This window comes from Physcomitrium patens, chromosome 22 (genome assembly GCF_059467195.1).
Source record: "Physcomitrium patens ecotype Gransden chromosome 22, ASM5946719v1, whole genome shotgun sequence".
Lineage (NCBI taxonomy): Eukaryota > Viridiplantae > Streptophyta > Bryopsida > Funariales > Funariaceae > Physcomitrium > Physcomitrium patens.
This window is the reverse complement of record NC_143431.1, coordinates 2,459,067-2,481,857: the sequence shown is the minus strand read 5'-3', so window position 1 is coordinate 2,481,857 and position 22,791 is coordinate 2,459,067. Positions and strand designations below refer to the sequence as shown.

General features: G+C 37.3%; 3 protein-coding genes and 1 long non-coding RNA gene across 12 annotated transcripts; 1 reads left to right on the top strand and 3 right to left on the bottom strand.

Annotated features, from left to right (window-relative positions):
• Positions 1-5,129: 5,129 nt before the first annotated feature.
• Positions 5,130-6,991, bottom strand: LOC149986600 (uncharacterized). 2 transcript variants are annotated; one of them, XR_016500036.1, is made up of 3 exons: positions 6,853-6,991; positions 6,365-6,611; positions 5,130-5,629 (listed from the first exon to the last, which is right to left on the bottom strand). It is a non-coding gene; the product is annotated as an uncharacterized LOC149986600 (long non-coding RNA). The 2 variants fall into 2 exon arrangements; XR_016500035.1 differs by lacking the exon at positions 5,130-5,629 and adding an exon at positions 5,866-6,091.
• Positions 6,992-7,443: 452 nt separating this feature from the next.
• On the bottom strand, positions 7,444-14,363 carry LOC112275353 (uncharacterized). Of its 7 annotated transcripts, none has more exons than XM_024505658.3 (16): positions 13,830-14,363; positions 12,762-13,172; positions 12,388-12,549; positions 12,028-12,258; positions 11,808-11,928; positions 11,451-11,529; positions 11,176-11,274; positions 10,942-10,986; positions 10,587-10,622; positions 9,904-10,365; positions 9,681-9,791; positions 9,271-9,422; positions 9,019-9,058; positions 8,770-8,832; positions 8,422-8,636; positions 7,444-8,257 (listed from the first exon to the last, which is right to left on the bottom strand). In XM_024505658.3, the coding sequence occupies exons 1-16, from the start codon at positions 14,110-14,112 to the stop codon at positions 7,678-7,680; spliced, it is 3,090 nt and encodes a 1,029-aa protein (XP_024361426.1). In that variant the 5' UTR covers positions 14,113-14,363; the 3' UTR covers positions 7,444-7,677. The 7 variants fall into 7 exon arrangements, with proteins under 7 accessions (XP_024361426.1, XP_073386435.1, XP_024361432.1 ...); XM_073530334.2 differs by having other exon boundaries at positions 7,444-8,200; XM_024505664.3 differs by having other exon boundaries at positions 11,808-11,910.
• A 2,620-nt stretch (positions 14,364-16,983) lies between these two features.
• LOC149986599 (uncharacterized) lies at positions 16,984-20,530 on the top strand. 2 transcript variants are annotated; one of them, XR_016500072.1, is made up of 3 exons: positions 16,984-19,159; positions 19,252-19,757; positions 19,937-20,530. XR_016500072.1 is itself a non-coding variant. In XM_090246253.1 (3 exons), the coding sequence occupies exons 1-3, from the start codon at positions 19,288-19,290 to the stop codon at positions 20,006-20,008; spliced, it is 321 nt and encodes a 106-aa protein (XP_090102379.1). In that variant the 5' UTR covers positions 16,993-19,287; the 3' UTR covers positions 20,009-20,530. The 2 variants fall into 2 exon arrangements, 1 of the variants encoding a protein (XP_090102379.1); XM_090246253.1 differs by having other exon boundaries at positions 16,993-19,500; positions 19,722-19,757.
• On the bottom strand, positions 19,962-22,127 carry LOC112274807 (transcription factor SCREAM2). The gene is made up of 3 exons (XM_024504577.3): positions 21,206-22,127; positions 20,731-20,952; positions 19,962-20,625 (listed from the first exon to the last, which is right to left on the bottom strand). The coding sequence occupies exons 1-3, from the start codon at positions 21,464-21,466 to the stop codon at positions 20,344-20,346; spliced, it is 765 nt and encodes a 254-aa protein (XP_024360345.1). The 5' UTR covers positions 21,467-22,127; the 3' UTR covers positions 19,962-20,343.
• Positions 22,128-22,791: the final 664 nt, after the last annotated feature.

Below are 22,791 nucleotides of genomic sequence, written 5' to 3'. Positions count from 1 at the left end.
ATTATATTATCTTATATCAAATGCTAATATGCAATGCTAATTCAATGCATTGTTTTTGCCAAAAAGAATAAGTTGTGAATGAAACTTGTATCAAGAAGAATTTTGCACCAACCACAATTTTAAGTCCAATTGCATATAACTTAATTTTAATCAAAATACAGAAGATCAAAGTAGAATAGAAATACTTAAAAACTATAGATTTTTGAAGTAGTCCAAATTGGCCTATAATTCAATAGAATAACAATAATTACAAAAAGAATAATTTTTTTTAACATGATCTTGTTGTAGATTAATACTAACCTTAATTATTAATAGTATCTAATTGTCTTAGTTTAATTGATGTTGTGTAGTAACACAACTATATAGTAAAAAATAAAAATATGGATGTTATAATAGAAGAATCTAGTAGAAAGATATAGTAGAAAAATAAAGATAAAAGATAGAAAGGTAGTGAAAGATTTAGTCTTAATATTGCCATTTATAGAAGAAACTTCTATTTACTTTGTAGAGACATAAATGAGCCAAATCAAAGTAAATGAGATAAGAAATTAATATAAGCATGTTTAGGAGAGACTTAACAATAGGTTAAAGCAAAACTCACCTAAAATTATTAAAAATTGATACCTAAAGAAAACCAATTGTCAACTTGGATCAAAATCAAATCCTGAGGCACATAATCATGCCTAAATGGCAACTTTGGGGTTCTTTTATAGATTAGAGAGTGGAATTTGAGATCAAAATTGAAGAAAAAAATTTAAGCATTGGTTTCATGTAATTTAGATCAATATTAAGATTTTGAGAGATTTTTAAAGTTAATGATGTTCTTAGTGGGATGAAGATTTGAGAAATAAAATATATTTACAAATTTGAGTATTTCTTGAGTTTTGTGGTGTATATATGGGTGAAATATAAGCAATGTATTGATGTGCTCATTGTGAATGTCTATACAAATTTTAAGGTCAATTGAATGGTTGGATTGAAGTATATGAGGATTTTTGTGGGTCAAAGTCTCAAAAATTGGAATTTGAAGGTTAGTGTTTCTAAGATCTTTAGCAATTTTTTGATTGGATTGAAGTTTTTTTTTTTTATATGGATACTAGAATTGATTTTCAACATTTTGGTGAAATTTGAGAGCAATTTAATAGTTCAAAAGGGAGATATTGGCACTAGAAGTTCAACATTTAGATTGGAGTAGGAGGCTGCTTAACACCCAATTGGATTATCTTGTATTTCTCTCAATTGGTAAGTGCAATCAATTTCATCTTTCTTGTGCTTATTTTTAACTAAGATGTTAAAAAAAATACAAATTTTGAATTGATATCAATGATTCAATCATTAGTTGTTGAGGTTTTAATCTACTATAGGGTTTGTTAAGAGTTTGTTAAGATTTAGAGTTTGGTCAAGATTTGCTTAGGATTTGGTTAAGGATTTGTCTAGGATTTAAGGTTCATTAAGATTTCATTAAAAATTAACCTAAGATTTGATTAAGGTCTAATTAGTATTTCAATTAGAAGTTGACATAGGATTTGATTAAGCTTCATTAGAGTTTTAATTAAGTTTAAATTAGGATTTAATTAGGATTTATTTAAGATTTTAATTTTTAATTCTTCTTTAGGATTCTTTATTTCTTCTTTAAAAAAATATTTCTAATATTTATTTAAAATCATTGTTATTTCTTTAAAGGTTTATTATTATATTTCTTTAAGATTCTTGTTATTTTTCTTTGAGATTAGTTTAGAACTTCTTTATATTTCTTTTATAACTTCTTTTAAATTTATGTTAGATTGGTCAAAGTTTGATTAGGATTATTAAGGTTTATTTAAAGTTTATTTGAGATTCTATTAGACTTAGTAGGATTGTTGCTGCATTTCAACTTACCTTCCACAAATAGGGTGTCCAATGCATTCTCAAGCAAGAACACACGTAATATGACACCGGTTACTTATTTTCTTGTCTTAATTTGATCTAATTGAGGTGTTTGTTTTTAAAGTAGATTGGATATATTTGACATGCCTTAAATTTCTGTATTCTATTGTTTGGATCTTAATTTGTCGTAACTAAGGTGTCCAACTCTTAGATGGATCAAGTATCTCCAATTTGTTTCTAATCTATTGGTCTAAGTTTTTCAACTATACAAACTATATTATTATAGATCTACTATTAAGTCAACCAAGCTAATTAACACTTATTAAATAACTTTTTTGTAAGAATATTGCTAATGTTATAATAATAACTAAATTATAAAAGTAGCATTATGGTGTCATATTGTAAATGCTTAAAATATATAAAAAATAGTTAAAACATATTATATGTTGATAACTCTAGATGTGTGTTAGAGTGGTTAGTAGATTAAATTAAAAGGAGTTGATATAAGAAACCTTACTTTGTTTTTTTTACTTGTTTTGATTTTGGCATAAAAAAATTATATGGCCTAAATGTTTAGTATGAAGCCTTGAGAGGAGATTAGAGCCTAAAGAAAAAAATCTTAACTAGTAGGAGGCTTATTGGGAGGGATGAAAGCAAGGTATGGTTGAATGAAGGCAATGAATGGGGATCTTCATTCCTATTGGTCAAAGGCCATGTCCAATGGGTTTCAAGTAGGCTGCCCGAGGCCTTATTAGGGATTAGGGTTTCTCTTTTAAAGTCATTTGAGCTTTGGAGGCTATGGTCATCAAGTTTAGGTTTTTAGGTACAAATTGGATACAAATTTTGTGTAATTTGGAGTTTTTATGAAGGAGTTATTGGCACTCAAAGTTAAGGTATCAATTTCATACCTACTATCACTCTTTGAGGCATAACATACGTTTACAGAGAGCAACAAAGGATCGACGATTGGGATTGGAGAGATCACTTCTTCTACTACACTTTTTATATATTGTTTGATGAATTTGGAATTTAAATGAAGAAGTTATAGAGGGTTGAAGTTAGCACATCCAAATCAAAGGCAATAAGTAAGTGATTTTGTTCATAGTAATGGTTGGAGCCATATCTTGAGTTTCTACAAAACATTTTGGCTCAAACCTTTTGAAAAAGGTTGATTATTGTGTGAAGAAGTTATACATACAAATTCTATGGCATTTGAGTGCTTATTTTGTGAGATATGAAGAAAATTGCATGTATGTGTATAAAGACAAGGGTTTGAAGTGATTGTTAGGGTTTTCAAGATATCTCAAGATCTGTATCGAATTTGCAATTGAAATTTGTTGTAGAAGTTGATAAGAATACATCAGTACTTCATGTAAAATTTGAGTAAGTTTGGACGGTCAGATCAGGAGTTATGAGGTATTGAAGTTCGAAAAAATTTCCATATAAGGATATACAAGGATTTAGAGGATTTTATCATATTTTGGGTGTTGTTGGTTACTTGAGGCTTATGTATTTGGTGTAATTGCTCCAAAAGGAAAATTTTATATATAAACTTAGGACTTCTCTTATTTTATAGCTTGATTGAGCAATTAGTGAGAGCTAGGAGCCTAGTACTTTCTTGAGGCAAACTCTCTCTACCCTGACAATGGCCTCATGGTATATTCATAAAAATTTAAGATATTCTTTTGTATTATAGACTTATGTTGTCATTGACTATGTTTTTTAAATTATTTCATACTAAAGTTTTACAATCTGTTGTTATCATTCTAAATTTCTATAACCTTTATTTCATCATGAAAATTCTTGTGAAAGGGCTTCAAAACATTTGAAAAGGTACATATAATTTTTGCTCTTATTCTGGATATTACACTTGAAAAAAAATATATATACAATATAAATATTACAAATTGCAATTATGAAACACAAATGAAACAAAGGAGTTGTACTTGAAAAAATTGTACAATTGGACTGTGAACTAAAATGAACAGTTGTAAATGAAATGATAACAACTGCAACAAGGCACAGTGGTCGAAGATTGTAAGAAAGAATATATAGATTAATAACAACAATAACAAAACACATGAAGTCCCTGTAATATATTAATATTTTAGAATGACTTCCTCCCAATAGATGTATTTCTGTTCATGTAATTTTATTTTCAATGTCCATGAATATCATAACCTTCACATTATTTTCTATTATATGCAAAGTAGGAATTTAATTTCAAAAGTTGTGCAAAGCAAAATAAATAAAATAATTTTTAAAAATAAAATGAGAATGAAATCAACAAAAAGGATAGCACTGAATCCGTACCTTTTAGCTAAGCCACCATGTCACACAAAACTAGTCGACGTGGACACTGTTTCGAGAATCCCTAATCTGAATCAGAACGTTACTGGACAAGACGAGGTGAGTCAGTACACTTCGGATCAACTGTGCCCACACCAGCCTGTAACAAGGAGCCCTCAGCTGCCTTGAACCGTTTCCTTGGCTCCTCTCCCCATGAGAATCGGTTCTGTCTTCGAGACGAGTTGTGGCTTAAGGCAAGGTCAGACCAAGCCGAGAACATGAGTCTGCCTGAGCGAACTGAATGCATTCTCGCGCAATCTTCAGGTTACCAAACCACATAGTGCACACGAATTGCGCAGTTTTAATAGAAGCTGTCTAGGAAGTTTTCAATGGTGTACGGTGGTGAGCACTTACAAAGTACACCACAAGACAACCGAACTGAAGAAGTTGAAAGTTCTGTAATAGCTTCAGGAATAGAATCGGTTTTGTAAATAGTCACAATTTTCGACCGGCCACAAGTTTTGGTAAGTGGAAATAGAAATTATGTCTGAACTGGATGACAGAATCTTCTTATGAAATACAACTCATCGTGATACAGAAATTCACATAATTCTGATACCATTTCTCATTTCGACCAATTTTTATAAAAAGCAAACTCAGTGAGGAAAAAAAATGCATAGGAAAAAAAGTCAAGTTCACACCAAAGAAAGTGATCCAAAAATGAATTTGACCTAGCTCACACTTTTCTTTTCGCGCTAGGTACCTGGTTCCTAAGTGCTAATGTTGAAAAGAGCAACAAGAGCATAGTTGCTATAAAGGAGCTATACGATACCTACAAGTACTGGTCAAAGGATATGTTTCCAACAATGAAAGTAAAAGATATATCATCTCTACGACAGTATCTAGTCAAGAACTCGTACACTATAGACGCTATAGATCAGATTCAAGGATTATCTTTGATATAGATAACAAAAAAAAAAGTTTTTTTTATTGCATACAAACAGGGTTGTGGTTTGTACACTTATACATTAGGTATCACAATGCTACGTGTCTAAATCTCAAAAAGGCAGAGAGTACAGTCTTCTTCGCTTCCACCCATAAGATAATAAGTGGCACACGCAGCACCAATGTAGGTGCGGCCTGTGCTCTGTTCATAAATAGGATCGCTAGCCAAGGAGATGTAAGGATAAGGTGTTGTATCAGGATTAATAGATGACAGACACAAACCACAATCATCAGCAGAAAGATCAGAACGACATCGTGTCGCATAGTATGCATATATTCCAAAATCTTCACGTTGAAAATACTGGAATTCACACAAATAATAATATAGTGAATCTTGAAAACATCACCGGCGATGCGTGCAGGAACGTATGTTTCTCATCGTACGGGCACGAGGGTATCTCCAGGACGTGATTCTGCTTATCAGGAAGGAGGTGAGCATTTGCAGAGATATTCATTGCAACATGTAGTCCTGAACAATACAACGTCGATTGACGGTCAATATACATGACAAATAACTGCAGGAGGTCCAAGAGGTTCCGACACGCTCACTACTGTCTTTTCGAAGGTAAATAGGTTTTGATCTGCAAGTTTCAGGTGAATCAGAACACACATTCAAATATTATGCACGCCGATATCATGACATTCTGCATTAGCGATCATGAGTAAGCAGATCAGAAGATTGTCTAGAGTAGGAAATTTAAACGATTTATCTGAGATAGGAATGCATTACAAGTTCGTCGTCGCTGAATCAAACCGTATTAAAGATGTCTAGAACTTCTCCTCAACGACTCAGATCTATTAGTCTACAAAAAGTCTTGCGGAGTATCTCAGTCATTCTCTACTACTGAGTCCGGCTAACTGTGTACAAAATGCAGTGGAACCTTTTGTCGATTTTGGTTGATCTTTTCTCAAGAAATTCGTGCTTGCAGCCCTGAATTTCAGAAGGCATATTATCAAATCACTGCCACTCAAAGAAGGAAATCACAACTACAGAAGCTCATCAAATGAGGGATCAATATCACAGCTACAAGTCCGAATTGTTATTTGTTAAAATAATTTAGAAGAAAGTTCTTATATATCTAAAGACTTCTCCACAGTTAGTTTCAAATCAATCTACTATTGGCTAAACATTTATGAGAAATTAGTATGAGCGCCACAACAAACGTTCAATCCATGCCGACGTAGGATGAACTCTGTTTCGTACCATCACTTCTTGCGCCATGCTGAGAATACGAACGCAATCGCGATGGCAACAAGTGCTGCGCCAATTACCATGGGTATTACATATGAACCCCGGTCTCCATCATCACCAGGATTATTCGAAGGAACATGCGCAGGATTTTGCGCAGGATTAAAGGGACAATACTGTCCATCCCAATGCTCTGCCATCTCTTGTGTACTTTCCGACCTCGGCGGCGATTTGCGTGGTTCTTTCCCCATAAGTGGCTTCTCTGAATTGGATTAGAAAGAAAAGGAGAAGCATAACTGTCAAACATGCGGCACTGAAGAAAGAAAGGTGTGAAAGTACATCAAAAATTCAGCGAACAATAACAAATGACAGCGAACGAAATTCTGCAGCAAACACGGATCACAAACTGAGCCTCCTCAGCACGCCGAACAGTTGATGAAATTGATCCAATCTGGAAGCACATAACTTAAAGAAATTATCATTATCATTACAACTCTTCCAACCTTTCCTGATAACAGCAATTGGATGCAGAGTTCGGATTTCCAAAGCGCCCTTCAACCTCAAGCGAGAATTCGAAGTGACAAAGTGCTCTCAACAATGAAGACTGTCGCAGCATATGATCGAATGGACTCGCCGTAGCATAATATATTCAGTCCAGACTCGGGACAACCATCGCTGCTTATGTAAATTTTCAGTACTTCATACAAATTTAAGTAGGCACGTAAAACCTAGAATCTAAACCGTGGTTTTAACAATTTCCACCCGTCTTCCGAGGTCGGCGTTTTACAGTTTGAAATGAATCACTGCAATAAATATTACATAATCTAGTTCATATGCTTTTGGACCATGGTATGTACAAGAGTCCACACCAAGATTTCTTTTTCCACGTCTACTCTGATGCTTTCGAGATTAAGTGATACACTTGAACAGAATGCCATATAGTTTGTCATTACTGGAGAAAAAAACGCCATCTAATCTAATTTTAAGCCAATTTTTATCATGATTAAAATAACTTAGAGATCATAACGGAGAAAAATCAGCATTATAAGATGAGATCATAATAGAGATGTCATTAAGTTATCATGCTGTTCAGATAGTGTGTAGCAAGCTCAATGCTTTCCATATTTATTCCAGAGTCAGTCGATGTTTCCGAATAACATAATCAAAGCAAACTTGGACGCACTACTTCGCTTATAAAGCACTTCGAGAAAAACATACTGCACGGTACATAAGACCTGTTCTCTCACAAAATGATGAAATGAGTACAGTCCTTGCAACTAATTTTTTGTAAAAAAATTAAAGATAAAAATAACGACATAAGATCAAAATTACTCGGGTATTCTTCTGTAGAGCTGTAGCGTTCGCTCACTGATGCACCCCAGCAGATCCACCCCTGCAACATGCGTTGTTCGAATGTCCAGCACTGGCGAATATGGATGCGAGGTAAGCATCTGCTTCGCCGTCGGGGTTCCGAGATCCCACAGCCACACGGAGTTGCTGCCTTCGTCCCCGGAGGCAAACAAGCAGCCTCCATCGTTCTGTGATGGGTGCCTGCCCGTCCATGCATTCACAATTGCAGTCCTGGACAATACCGCCTGGCTCTTGTGCCCCACCATTGCACCTTGCTGTTGCTCCCACAGTGTCTGTTCTGGCTGCCTCCGTGTTCGGACGAAGGACAAGTGCGTCGGGACGAGTACACTGACAGATGGTTCGGGAAGTAAGCATGAAGTAGGTTGAGCGGGGATGTCTACTTGTGAATATGTCGATGGAGTGGAAGAAGATGCGCCATCGTTGAAGCCGACTGTTGCTGGCTTAGGTCTTAAGGATGCGACCATCAAGTCGGCAGCGGCGCTGTATGCGACCGACACACATATGGATGAGCCTCCTGGTTGAGACAAACACACTGGTCTGAAAGCGAACGGCATTGAGTAAGAGTTCTGATACGAATCAGGCCTTCATGAGGATTTTACTACAAGAAATGGGAAGGTATAATGTTGATGCATACGTAAATGGCTGCTAGGATGATATCTAATGCTTTGAGTTCGTCATTTGGAGGACGAGAAGCTGCTAACCTTTTTACGTGTGGTTTATCGATGCCTGGCCAGAAAAGGAGTGAACTGGAAGACGCGCTCAATAGACCCCGTCCCCCGCCTGTACCACTTTCGTCAGTGATTGTCCTGCTTTCAGGAACATATTGTAAAGTGTGTATTGGAGTGGAGCTCAGACCCTCGAGAGTATACAACGGTGACGAAGTTTGACGCATGTCGAAGGTAAGCAATGTTCCATTCTGTCAAACGGATCGAAATGTCAGAAGTCGATATGAGGATTACGATGGACTTTTTTAAGTGGCTGCAAAATCAACCTTGATGCTTCTGATGGAAATCTTTGGTCCTACAACAGAGACTAGGGCCAGTACAGACCTGTAGACCAGTGTATACTCGATTAGGGTCGCACGGATCCCATGCGCATGCCCAGGACGGCTTCTGCATCCGAAAAAAAACAAGAGGCCTTCAGCTCGTCGAAGCACATCGCTTGATACAATAAAAGTTGTCTTTGATTAACAAAAAAGAAATTAAGGAGAAGCAATACTGATTCCCAGAGTGAAAATCCAAAGCCTGGTGCACTTGGACTGCGTATTTTAGATTTAAAAAATTAAAGCGATAATTTACCGGAAGTGTATACGCTATGACGACGTTATTGCTTTCCAAACTGCCACACGCAAATTAACATCCTCTGTTAGGACACCAGTAATACAATACAGAAGAGACCGAGATTATAACCAAAACCAAGAGGTCTACAATTAATTAGAGCTGCTGTCTGATTCAAATGCAATACACTGAAAGCTTCACGAGGAAATTCAACTTGCACTTTAAAAAGTTGGAAAAGAGCATAGTAAAGAGGAGGAAATCGCAGGAAAAGACCTGAATATGGAAAGCTTTTTCCCCAGAGAAGCCACCAAAGCCAGTCTTCCTGGTGCTCTTGTGCCAGCAGGAGCAATGCGGATGTCACGAATTGCACCCGTGCCGAAGGGAAGATTCACACAGTCACCTTCAGATAGATCCACTAAACTCATCTGCAAAAGAAGAAATTAAAATAACACCAGAGAATAGAACTGTATAAAGTAAACGAACGCTTCTGCACATGAACCCAGATCGACAAGCACAGGTAATTGAACATCTATAGTAGACCAGCAAGCTACAAGAAAGTAGGGATAGAGTCAGGGACTTGATGAAAATCTTAATCCAATCCAAATGCAGCCGACATCGAAACTTCTGTCAACAATTTGAAATAATTGAGCGAGATTATGAAAGAAGTGTTTGCAGGTACAAACTTTTGTTAAAGCAGAGCTGGTCGCGCTATCAGGTGGTTTCCCAGAGACAAGGAGCAATTGACTCTGAGCATCCATATCGAAGACTTTTGCTCCATGTAACGACCGTTGATCCTGCCACAGTACACACATGAGAACAATTTTAACATGACTATACCAGTTGCCGAGAAAAATAGAAATCAAAAGCTCAAAATAATCTGCAGAGCACGAGCATGGCCAGCCTTACCTGTAAAACAAAACCCTTTTCAAGGCCGTGACTGCCTGCTGAGTTATAAGATGTGAAGGAACGCAGTGGTCTTGATGCATTGTTTTCCTCTCTCCGTTGTTCAAGGTCTACAATCATCCCTGCATGAGAGCCCGCCCTTACTGAATTTGTTGCATCAAATCGCCTCCAGTTTTGCTGATCTTGTGGAATTGGCCGTGATGAGGACTCCTCCCCACTTCTCACAAATGGAAAGTGCTCAAACTGTGGCCTTTCCGAAATTGGCCGCCCACTTTGACGACTAGAATGATCATAGTTCGCACTCCCATGAGCTCTGTGATGATGTGGACGTGAAACATGTTGAGCTGTGACGGATCTCCTACTTAGAGGTGTATGATGACCTCGCAGGTCCTGAGGCCTCAGAGCCGAAGACCCGAACATACTAAAAGCATCATCCTGATCTGGAGCTAAAGCTCTAAGCAGGGCCTGCACAAAATAGCAGCAACCAAGTTCAAGTAGAAATATCTGCAACAAAAAAGATTATTGGTGTAGAGACTTGAATCACTAAATTAATAAATTGTCTTCAAACCATCAAGGTTTAAGTCTGAGTCTAAAAAGAGAGAAGCCTTCATTGCCATTTGCTACATCACAGTGCTTGTCGACGCTGGAGAGGTATTCAATAGCAACAGAACTTCGCAATTACTAACCTGAGTGCGACGAACCTCTTGTCGTAGGTCGGCAACCTGTTTATAAAATTAGAGGCAGATTTTTGTTATTCAACTATCAAAGAGGATTAACACTACAGCAACTCAAACACCAAACACGCATAAAATGCATCGATAGTTGTTGATTTACTTAACAATTCCAGAAAACCAGATCGATTTCAACGTCAGACATCTTCATCATTTGCTATATCAACCATTCTTATGTATAACAAACATAAAACAAACAAAATTAACCCTAGAGTCGAAATCTTATTGATTTACAAATTCTGTTAAAAGAATAAAAAATAAAATAAAATAAAATAAGGAAAAGGAAAGATAAAAATAGATAATCGCCTACCTGCTGCTTTAGCTGCTCGTTCTCAGTGCGCAGTGAACAAGCTTCCTGCAATACCAAAAATATCAATACTTAGATCTTCAACACCAACAGGAAAATGACGTGCAATGAAGAAATCATTGGGCTATATCAATGTGGTTCTAATCCAAATATTTGCCAATTGACTTCGACCAAACATCACCTCAAAAACATAAATGCACAAGCAAAGAGTTGGCAAAAAGTACAGGGGGGACAGACCAGCATGTATTCCTGGCCCTCTTCATCCATAACGGCAAGCCGAGGAACATACAATGTTCGAAGATCCTCTATTCTTGCCCTTTTGTTGCAATGTGGGCACTGTCAAAAACCACATCACAAGCATAAGAACTACTGATAACTTAATGTGGAGCCAGTTATCTTACTAAATTCAAGCGATATTTGAATCGCAAAAAGTAAATTCGTCACTCTAAAGGGATTCGATACTGCGATCAATCTGCAGGATGAATAATCAAGATTAAGACTCTAAAGCTAACCTTGCCTTGTTTCTTGCCAGTCAGCTTCAACCAGCGCTTGATACAAGACTTCCCGAACAGATGTCCACACGCTAAGGAGCTACACAATAGCCGTAAAAAGGAAACATTACTATTTCTCTCTAAAGAAGGTGAGAAGAACAGCATATTTAACACCTAACACATTAAGTTGAGGACCTGTAAGAACAACAGTATGGTCCATGGAGCCATGAAGTCATTAGGTGCAACAATGCAAGTGGTAAAAAATTACTTATCACTACTCTTCATAATTCTCTGCCGAACACGAGAAAGCTCCCAACAAACATTGTAACGAAACCCAAACAAAATTAGTGTGGACAACGAGATTGTTTAACTGCTTACCAGATGCGATGATTGCCCGTGCTCGTCCATGGCTCCATGCAGATAGGACATGTAGTGCCCTCTGAGTCTAATTGGGTGTTAACGTGCTCGCCTCTAGAAGTTTCTGCTCCCACAGAAGGAGCTGCAAAATTAAGAATGCGTTACCATAATATTATACGATCTGAGAGCAAAATTTGTTGAAATAACATAGAGGTCATAGAAAGATGTAAATGATCATCACCTCTGGGCGAAGATCGAGGCTCGGGCGCAAAAGCATCATAATCTTCAGGTGTCTGCCTCGGTTCTGCAAATGCTGAGGCCGTGAGTGCTGGATCCACTGATTCAGCTTCCCCATTATCATCAGAAATCTCTAACACCTCAACGACTTGGTTGCCTGCTTCAGCATCTACTGTTGGGCCCTCAATGTCACGGGCGTCCACAACCTGGGGACTAGTTTCTGGAGCGTCTGTATCTGTAAGAAATGAAGGGATCAGTTTGGTAACACGTCAAGCACTTCAAAAAGTTTAAGTGCATAAAATATCTACACGGCATCCAAACTTTTATGAAGAACTTTAACTTTGGTTTAGTATGAATTGCTCACACTCACGCTCCAAGAGTGGAATTTCGGATTGGCCAAATGACACCCCGTTGGGAGAAAGCGCCTCAACTTGTTGTAAGAATGGACGATGCTCCAGCTCTGCTTCCGTCTCCGGAGATCTTGAAAAGATAGTTTCCGGTTGCAGTTCATTACTTGAGCCGTCTCCTGCTAAACAAAAAACAAAATTCCGTCATGCCGATGTTTTGACCAGCACAACTTCAATAACATATTTTCTACATTATGTTATGACGATCGTCATATATTTGTGGTCACGGATATAAACATAACGTGAGTGATCGTAAGGTTTACGCAACAGCACCATGAATATGCGCGTGGTTAAATCCAAAATACAAGACTGGCAATGTCAGGTAACTCGCCTGAGACCTCACCACCCTGCACTCTATCATCAGCCTGCTCTTCTCCAGATGGATGTGCGTCATCGTGTTCATGACGTGACCCAACAGGCTCGCCACTCGTTACAGGCACCTCAGCACCCGGCTCAACGACAATACTCTCCATGCTGGGGTTTGTTCCAACTTGAAGCCGCCTCTCATGATACCCTTCATCTTGATTTGCAATGCCATCCACAAACTCGCGGGGAACATCTTGTAGGCCACAGCCTGCTGCAGTTGGTTGCTGAACGGTGTGAAGATGGCAAATGTCAGTGACATTGGCTGAGTTTTCTACATTGCTGAGAGCAGAATCATTGTCAGCCTCAAGAAAGGAGATGTTTTCAAGGCTGCGTCCAAAAGAGCGATTAACGAAGCACTCACTCGATGAAGTAGGCTCTGCACATTAACCCAATCATGCCATATCTTAAGAGCCCATGATAGTATTCCGCGGTACAAATACCACTTAAAATAGTCAAACCAGCAACAAGATCATTGGTATATCCAATTACTAATTCAGTTCATATCAATCATCTAACAATGCAGTAATGCCACAACTTTGAGAGCTTGAGTCCGCCAGTACAACGTACACAGCATCTCTTTCCAAAGTGTACACCCCAGAGGTGATACTCAATAGTAAAAAGAAACAGCCTGTAAACCAGACCACATGCCTCCAAAGGAAAACTCCTTGGCATGATCACATACGAATTTAAATGTTGATACTGTATCGCAGCCTTTCATGGTCAGAAAAATTCCACTACACCTTTAGCTCTATCGCATGTCCATACTCCTTTTTTTTTCTTTCTTTCTTTCTTTTTTTCCATTTTAAATTTATTTTTATAATAACTCCCTACTAATTTTTTTCTCATATACTCCTTGTGCTCTAAATTTCTGATCTCGTAGATGCCTGCATAGATCAACTTAATAGTAATCTCACATTCTCCTCATAATTTCTGAGGGGAAAAACAAAAATAAACAATCCTGTCACTACTTTCATGTAAGCGGCAGTTTAGACTGAAAAATCTCAAACCAAGCATTTAGTCGACAAGGACATACCTGCTTGAATGCTGGACTCTGGGACGTCGACAGCATTTCCTGCTTGCACACCACTGTAGGAGATAGAGGGCAAATTCACAGTAGAAGAAGTTGACGCGCCATGAGAAGGACCCGCTGAATCAGAAGGACTACGAGACAGCCCTCTGCTCTGAGATCGCAGAATTGAGAGGCGGAGGCGTTTGGAGGAATGCAGACCATCTCCAGCGTTCTCGCCATCCTCCTTCATCCTCTGCTCAGCCTCTTTCGCAACGCATTCCTCTACTCCCACCGGATCGCAATCCATCCGATGCCGCAGCAAACAAACCCTGATCGCAGCCTGAAGCCTCCACCAGGTCGAAGCACCGCTTTATCCCACCTGCTTGCTCTGAACGTAGGGCTCCGCATGTTCACATTCTACAACATGTGATTGAAAACGCCGCATACGCGAAAACAAAAAACAAAAAAAATACAAGAGGTCGACCTGAATAGAGTTTCCCTACATCTTTCTTCGAACTATCCACCAGCTTTAGTGGAATGTGAGAGCCCGATTTCCGCCATAGCGAACCCGAATTTGGTCGCCGACAAGCGTCGAAGAGAAGAAGGTTAGAGAGAGACAACGACGAACGATTTCCGTCCAGCTCGAACGGACGACATGTAAACGAACGTCGAATTATTTTCAAAGGACAAAAACCTTCTCATTCGCTGCATGCTTTAATGTTTTCAAACAAAAACTAGTTCATTGGATCTTAACAAAACCTGTAGTGAACGAGATAATTCAGAATGATTTTTGAGAGTTATATAGAGATAATTTGGAGTAATTTTTTGAGAATTGTATAGAGATAGTATGGAGTAATTTTTGACTAGCTTGTCTAATTTTTTCCCTCTCCTCAGATCAATTTAATTGTAGGATTTGGTTTAAATTCCGTTGCAATGGGCAGTGTTCTTAGTTTTGTTGTGTAAGGCTCGGCGTGCACAACCTTTGAAGGTGCTTGGTAGTATTAATGGTTGTGCTATTTTTGCTTACATGTAGTGCTTGAAGTGTTTTGTAGGAAATAAATTGGAGATGAATTGTATATTGTATGTAATTATTTTAGCCAATTTTTCCTAAAGTTTTTTGTTGTTGTTCTTCTTCTTCTCTCTGTGTAAATTGACTCAACTATATAATATGATGCATGTGTTGAGACATTTGCATATATGTATGTTAGAATAGTAGAAATGTCTTTGGGATCAATTTGTTGCAAATATTTTTGTTACAAAGGTGTTAGTGATGAATTTACAATAGTAAAGAGGTGAAGAGAAGAGAAAGATGAATAAGAGGAGGAATGTGGCTGAGAGAAATGTGATAGCATCAACCTTGCTGATAAAAATATTTATATTGCTATTGAGAGTAGCAACAACACATACATGGAAAACAAATTGGAGTGATTTGTTAAAAGATTCATGTTGAAGATTAGCTTTAAAGGAAAAATATGTATATATATATATATATATATGGAAAAGGTTTAAAAGTAAGAAACAATAGAGTCTCTTCCACTCTTAAGCTAATGAACAATTTATTGTTAGATAGTTGTTTCATTTTAAATATAGTAATTTGAAATCACTCATTGAAATTTTAAAATTTATCCAATTAGGACACAATTATCCAATTGCAAAATTCATGCCAATGACGTCAAAAGAGCACATATCATTGCCTTGTAGAACATCATATGAGACAAAATTTGGATTTAACAATACCTGCAAGGATAGATTGACCTTTGATTATTTTGTTTTGTTTACATTGCATGTCTAAACAAATGTTCCATTCTCAATTATCAGTGGTATGGCATAAAATTGTATTAAGAATTATTAATAGTTTAAAATTATTTATTTTTTATAATTTATAAGCATGAGCTAAAATTGGCCTCTTATATAGCTAAAAGTTATTTTGTATATTTTATTTCTTTATTTTTGAAAACATTGTAAAAAATATTTTTTGACTCACAAATATATCTTCAAAAAAAAAATGCTTATTTAAAGTGAGGTTTTTTATAACAATAGCACACGTTCAACTAGTTTCTATTTTAATCTTGGTTTATACAAACAAACAAGAGAGTTGTAGAGCACCTAAGGATATCCAGTATATATCATTGCACAAAATGGCTTCTCAATGCATTGCAGTAAAGTAAGGCTTTTGCTTTCTCTATTACAAGCATTCATGGACTCCATTAAACAAGATCTCTTAGCCTGAGCTCCAGGTATGTGGTAAAGCATGTTTTAATGCTAATAATTAAAGTTGGTGATAATATCAAAGGCTTATTACAAAATTGGAGTATTGATTCATTGCTATTTGCAGATGTCAGAAATATTCTTTACATTAATAATATTATTTTTTTTTCTTTTTTTTCATATACTAAAAATCTAATTTTATTACAATTAGGATAAATAAATTTTCTAAAAAAAGATGCAAATTCAGCCTACATGCATGTCCATGAGAAATCAAGGTCAAAATTCAACTTCAAGAAAATAGATATTACTCTTTCTATAGCTCTCAAAAAGCTATTTAATTTGGTCTATTATCACTTGCTATAGGACAAATTGGTTATTAGAGCTCATATAGAAATGTTTGTTTATATATAGATGTCGTGATAAGATAGTAGTTTGATTATTCATATGATTATATAGATATAAGTAATAATATTAGATATGATTATTAATAGCATTATTAATTGGCTACGTTAAATACAGATAATTTGAAAGAATTATCTTAACATGGAGAATCTGAACCAATATAGTGTAGGCAATAGAAGATAGGTTGGAAATATCCAACTCATAGAAGAATTAGACCAATAGGATTCAAACAATATTAAGCAAATTATAGATATATGATCTAAGTAAAAATCAAATGTTTTAAAGTCTATATTAGAGCAAATTAAGTCAATCATTATTTTTTTAAATATAAATTTATTTATAATTAATCACAAAATTATAAGTAAATATAGAAGATAATAGATATTAATGCATATATGCAAAGAGAGATAGAAAATACATGGTATCAAGTTTTTGATGATATAAAACCTAAGATGTTACTACTATTGTTAATATAAAAGTTATTTTTACATTTATTACAAATATATGTTTTTTTTATTTCACTATTTTATCTTTTTTATTTTTTATTTAAATCCAGTCCTTGCAAATCCTTCATATTAAAATTAAATTTTATGTAGTCTAACTCAAATTAGCAATAGGTACAAAATTCTTCTCAATATGAATTTTGTCTACAACTTTTCAATATTGATACAAGAAAGATTATTTTTGAATTCAAACTTACAAATCAATTCCTAATAAGAAGAGATACTACTTAATATTGATTGGATGTAACTAACAAGTTGTCTTCAAACTAAAGCTAAGACTAAAAAACATCTTTAGAGCCACTTTATTTTAGATAAGCTTACCTCTAAGTATTAAAGCTCAAACTTTAAGATCTTATAAACTATAGATTTTAAACTTTGGTTTTGGTGACATACATTACTAACTTCAAATATTCTACTCTCCAAATTATTATCTTGTCAATATAAAATCCAAGGTTAACATCTGGAATCCATGCTTTTAATTTGAACTTCAACATTCACCACTTTAACTACAACAAATACATGTATGGTTAATTACAAAGTTGTACCAAGCAAAGGCAAACACTACCTATATATTTAAGCGTATACTTGCAAGTTTAAAAGTATTCTTAACCAACAAACTTCAAAATGTGATGCTACTAGTTTGGTAGAATGACCTTTGATATATATTATAATGAATTCAAAAAGCCATTAAAGTAAAAAAATCATAATAATGAATAATAAATAAATGCAACATCAAAGATGTTTAAAATCACAAATAATTTATAATATATATTATTAAAAAATAGATCAAAGACTATAATAAGATAATATGATATATATAAGTCTTATTACAAAGCAACATAATGCAAGAACAAGAACAAGACTAGAAGGTCCAAACCAAACTACAAGACATGTTTTATTGAGACTTAGATACCTCTCAATCTTAAAACCTACATATATTAAGAATTTAGAAGCCTTTAAGTAACTTCTTATAAAAAGCTTTATCCTTAAATCATCCTTACACGCTTCTTAAATGGCTTTTTTGTTGCTTCAATGTTAAGAAATTTTATAAACCTTCTTCTATGACTTTCTATGTTGTTTGGGACTTTAATAATATGGAGAACCTCCTCTAACAACCTCTTGGAATCTTTGACAACCTTCTAAGATCTAATAGATCTTTCTAAGACTTTTTAAGAAGTTCTAAGATGTTTAAGAAATATATAGAACCTTTCAAAACCTTTCTTAAATAGTTTTCTATGACATCACTTCTTCATCCAACTCTAAGTTTTTAGAGGAGCAATAAAGCCAAAATTGCTCAAAGATGTGCCTCATGGTTTGTACAACATATCATAGTTGTCTTTTATAGGTGAAAAGTTTCATTGGTCTTTGGAAGAGTGAGACTCGAGGCAACATGACAAAATAAACAATCATTCTATTACCATTACTTAATGTGTAAATATAGTTGAGATGACTTTCCCTACAACTTTCAAAAGATGTACATGTATAATTTTAATTGTCATACATAATTGTGGTGGTATATACCACCTCATGTACCCTAGCCAAGTTGAACTTTGGATGTGTGTGAAAGCAACTACAGTACCAACCTTCCAGAGTAAATGGGCCTTGATTCAAGTTGAATGCATCCCTTTAGATCCGATATTGCTGCAAGTTCTGCACAGAAACCACTGTAAATAGTCTATTCTCAGCAAAATCCTGCTAGTTAGATGGGTTGGTAGACTACTTGTAGTTGTTGCAGAGGCAAGGATAACGCTATGGTGTTTAGGGAGGGATTGTAGAGTCTGGTATAATGTCCTTTCAAAGAAACACCAGTTGATGTTGAACAATTGTTTAATGTCACTCTTGATAGAAGACTTGTATGCTGCAGATTCAGGAACTAATAGAAAAGTAGTGAACTCTGGATTTGCAGTTGCACTAATCATAGACTTTAATAGAGTGAAAGTTCTCTTAAGAGTAGGTGACGCACCTGTGGCAGCAGGAAAGCTTTTTGTCAAGGCGGAGAACCTAGCCTTAGCAAACCAAATAGACATTCATTAAGGCACCTAAGTTTCTGGCAGCAGGCTGTTACTGCACTCGTGTGTCTCGCTGGTTTCTTTTTTGTTTATCGAAACATCAGAGTCATTATCTCCGTGCTAGGATTTTGCATCAGGCAGAATTGCGTATTTCATAGCTGGGGTTTGAACCGCCATTCCGCCATGCTTCGGTAGTTTGTCATTGAGGACCAAAGTGTCTCGCATATTTCAGGTTCTCTAAACTACGAAAGCTCACTCTGCCAGAAACCCATGTGCCTCATTGATGTGTGTCACATTATTAACGCAGTCATGTTGGCCTTTCAGACGCATAGTACAAGTTGAGCTGTGAACAGCAGTGTGATGCCATCTACAATCTCGCCGGTGCAGTTGCATTGGTTGGGAAGGAGGTTGGCGTTACTGCTGGCCTTGAATAAGCTTGTAACAGCCGACGCCATTTCAATGCATGATTCAAGGTCAGGTTTCATATCTGGAGTTGTGCTCCGAGGACAAGTTAGCAGTGCTGTTGCAAGTTCAAGAGCTCCAGGGGCACTGCGAAAAAAAGCTCTTCACATGGTGAAGTTATTGTTCTGTCCATATATTTCAAAGCAATGCACACCACATTATGAAATGCATCGGCAAAAGTATACTATATTGTACTTAACAACGCTCGGTAGATTTAGCCCTAATGCTTGTGGTTTCTCGTGTGAGCCACTGTAAATATGAAGAGATTGCGACCATTCCCGTATACACATGTTTTGCCTAATTCATTGGACGTTTCGGTGGTGTACATATAGTTCGGTGCAATGCTTAATATCCACAAACAGATGAAGGTGGTTTACTAAACTGATTCTATTTCTATATATATGTGTATAAAAATAGATAGATACACACGTTCAAAAGTATTTATGGCATACAACTTGCACTTCTATACTGTGCAGACCACGCAGTACATATACGCAACCAGTATCTAACGTATAGATAGAATGCTGGCCGAATCATTGTTTCTCAGGATTTTGAAGTAACAAAAGTTGATATGCGGGGTGAAGTTTCTGCTGAGATAACCTTTACACAAGCATCTTGATACAAAAAACGGCATCAAAGCAAGAGCAGTTTACTGCATACCAGAACGCACTGCCGGTGTGTTTTGATTTAAGGCTCCCCTACAATTCTTCTAGGGCATAAAGAATTAAGAAAAGCTAGTGTGTTCATGTAACTGTAGATGAAAGTAAAATAAAAAATAAAAACCTGTGTTGCTGATTGAATACGCTCTCGTGTGTAAACAAATATGTTCTAAATGTACAGGTCCAGAGAAGTACGATCTGCTCAAATGAGATGACTCCCGGACAGGATGGCAGCAAAAACCAGAAAATTTTGAAAAATAAATTCAGCAGTCCCTGTGAGTTTTCCTCGTGCATCCTATTGTGTGCTACTTTGTGTTGGGCCACTAATTAGAGATCGCAAACTTGCTCCCAACTCCTCGGCACTTACATGCATCGCTTGTCTGTTCACTCCAGCATCACTCCCCTCATCCTCTGACCCGATGCCATCGAACACAAGCTGTTCCACACATACTATACTGGCTTGTTCCATGTTCAACCCTCTCGACTCCAAAAGCTCCATGATATCAACCAATAGACCGGGTCTCTTGTCACATTCAATATGGATATTCAATCCTTCTTTCGTTCTCCTAACTTTCACCTGTTGCAATCGTTCACGGGTCAACCTTTGAAGTGCAAGGAAACTTACTCGATTACTCAACCTATCCTGACAAAGATAAAAACCCGAGAGTTTGCGAAATCATACCGTTGGCTGTGAGTATCCAAATTCGCTCCCTGAGCTTGATTCTGAGTCAGCATTGGTCTCCAACGTTCTCTCTCTGTGCGACAAGCTGAAATCGTCCTCGCAACAGGACGAACCCTCTTCAAAACAAGATTCTGTACCAAGCTCGTAATACAGCTCCTCCACTTGCCTTTGCAATTTCTCGATGTACTTATAAGCATCTGCCAGGATCGAGGCCTTCTCCTCCTGTTTGAGCCAAGAACAAAGTTTACCATCACATACGCATTTACCGCATCTATGACAGTCTCTCTCATCATACCATGGCTGTTGAACGACAGGGCACACATCAACACGCATCACTGAGACACAGATCACTCACACCAGGTTCCAATAAGAGGAGCCTATACTGCAGATAACTCTCTTTATCCTACTCGTTCCGCTTTTGCCAAAACTTCTGTAGGTGGAGAGAAACACAAGAGTGGCATTCATAGGTACTCACGGTGAATGAATTTGGTATCACAGCCCGCAATTGCTCAAGCTGTCCGTGCATCCTACTCCGCAGCTTACGCTCCAACACTACTTCACTGCCAAGAAACACGCCGTACGTCCGCTTACAGGATCGCGGCAGCACCGGCTGAAACGCCGTGGGAGTGTAAGCATAATCCTCGTCATTCTCGATGTCTGTGAGATCGTGGTCGGCGTAGTTAACGTATCCAACCGAGTCACTGAAATCCACAGTTAGCCCCATGCTCACTGCCATTCAGGCCGCACCTCAACAACCTCTCTGAATACCCTCTGCCAGCTCTTGCGCCACACACCCTCTATCACAATGCACTCACCTCTTCCGCCTCCCCACACCCGCTCACACCTCTCACAATTTCAAATCACGAAATTAAACTCTTCTCACCACCCTCGTAAAACCTCCTCAACAACGTCGATCCACCATCGTCGCAATCCAAGAAACGCAATTCTCTCTCTCTCTCTCTCTCTCTCTCTCTCGTCTCACAAGGAGAAGAAGCTAAATTTAACACCAAGAAGCGACCTCCAAGGACCCCAAGCAACGACTATTCAGCACAGCGCACCAAGAGGGCATCAATTCCCGGCGAGAACACCACCCAAGGAACCCCTCGACTGCAAACCGCTAACTTATAAAGAGCTCGATCACCAAAAAAAAAAAAAAAAAAAAAAAAAAAACTGCAGTCCTGAAGTTTTTATGATTCCGAGCTGCGAGGGCACCATGAACCTCACTTGCTCACTCGTCGAGCATTGACGGAGGGGGAGGGAGGAAAGCAAGTTGTGATGCAAATGTCAACCGAGGAACTATCCAAGGCAAAATTTGGGGAGCGCTGCAATCTCTGACGTCCGGCAGCTGGAAGCACGGAGATCACACCAGCATGCGCTCCTCGCCTTGGCCTGGATTTTTCTATTATTACACTCTTGATTCGCTTGAGTCCCGCTGCTGCTGCTACGGTGTACATAATACACACACATTTCGTTACGCCTCCGTCTGTCTGCCCCCCGCAGCTCGTGTGGCCTCCTCCTCGTCCTCCCCCCCCCCCCCAAAACTCCCGCCGGCGCGTTTCTCACTCCCATCACCATCAGCCCCCATGGCCTTGCATTTCCCGCTCATTTTTAAAAGCCTTTTTGTGCTCAGAGGAGAGAATATAAATACATCTATCCATTGGTCTCTCATTCATAATAATATTTGTTTGTTTGTATGTTTGTTTGTTTATATACACTCATATACGCCAGTATTATTTGTCTTTATTCTTCATTCTTCATTCTTCCTTGTACACTATGGCATGCAAATACTATCCTTTAAAATGGTGTTTGTCACCTTCATGTTCATACATTGAGGGCATGCCAATTAAGGGAAAAAATAGCTAGTCAATTACATTGACATTGAACTTGAATATTGGTACATGCCTAGTTTGCAAGTGTTTGCATTCATTTGAAGAGTGATGTAGACACCAAATGTTGTTGTTCCAGTGGATAAACAAAATGTAAAGAAAGGAAATATAATTATGAATATAAATATTTATTTGTTTGTTTAATGTGTTTTTTTTTTTTTTGAAAAAATATGAT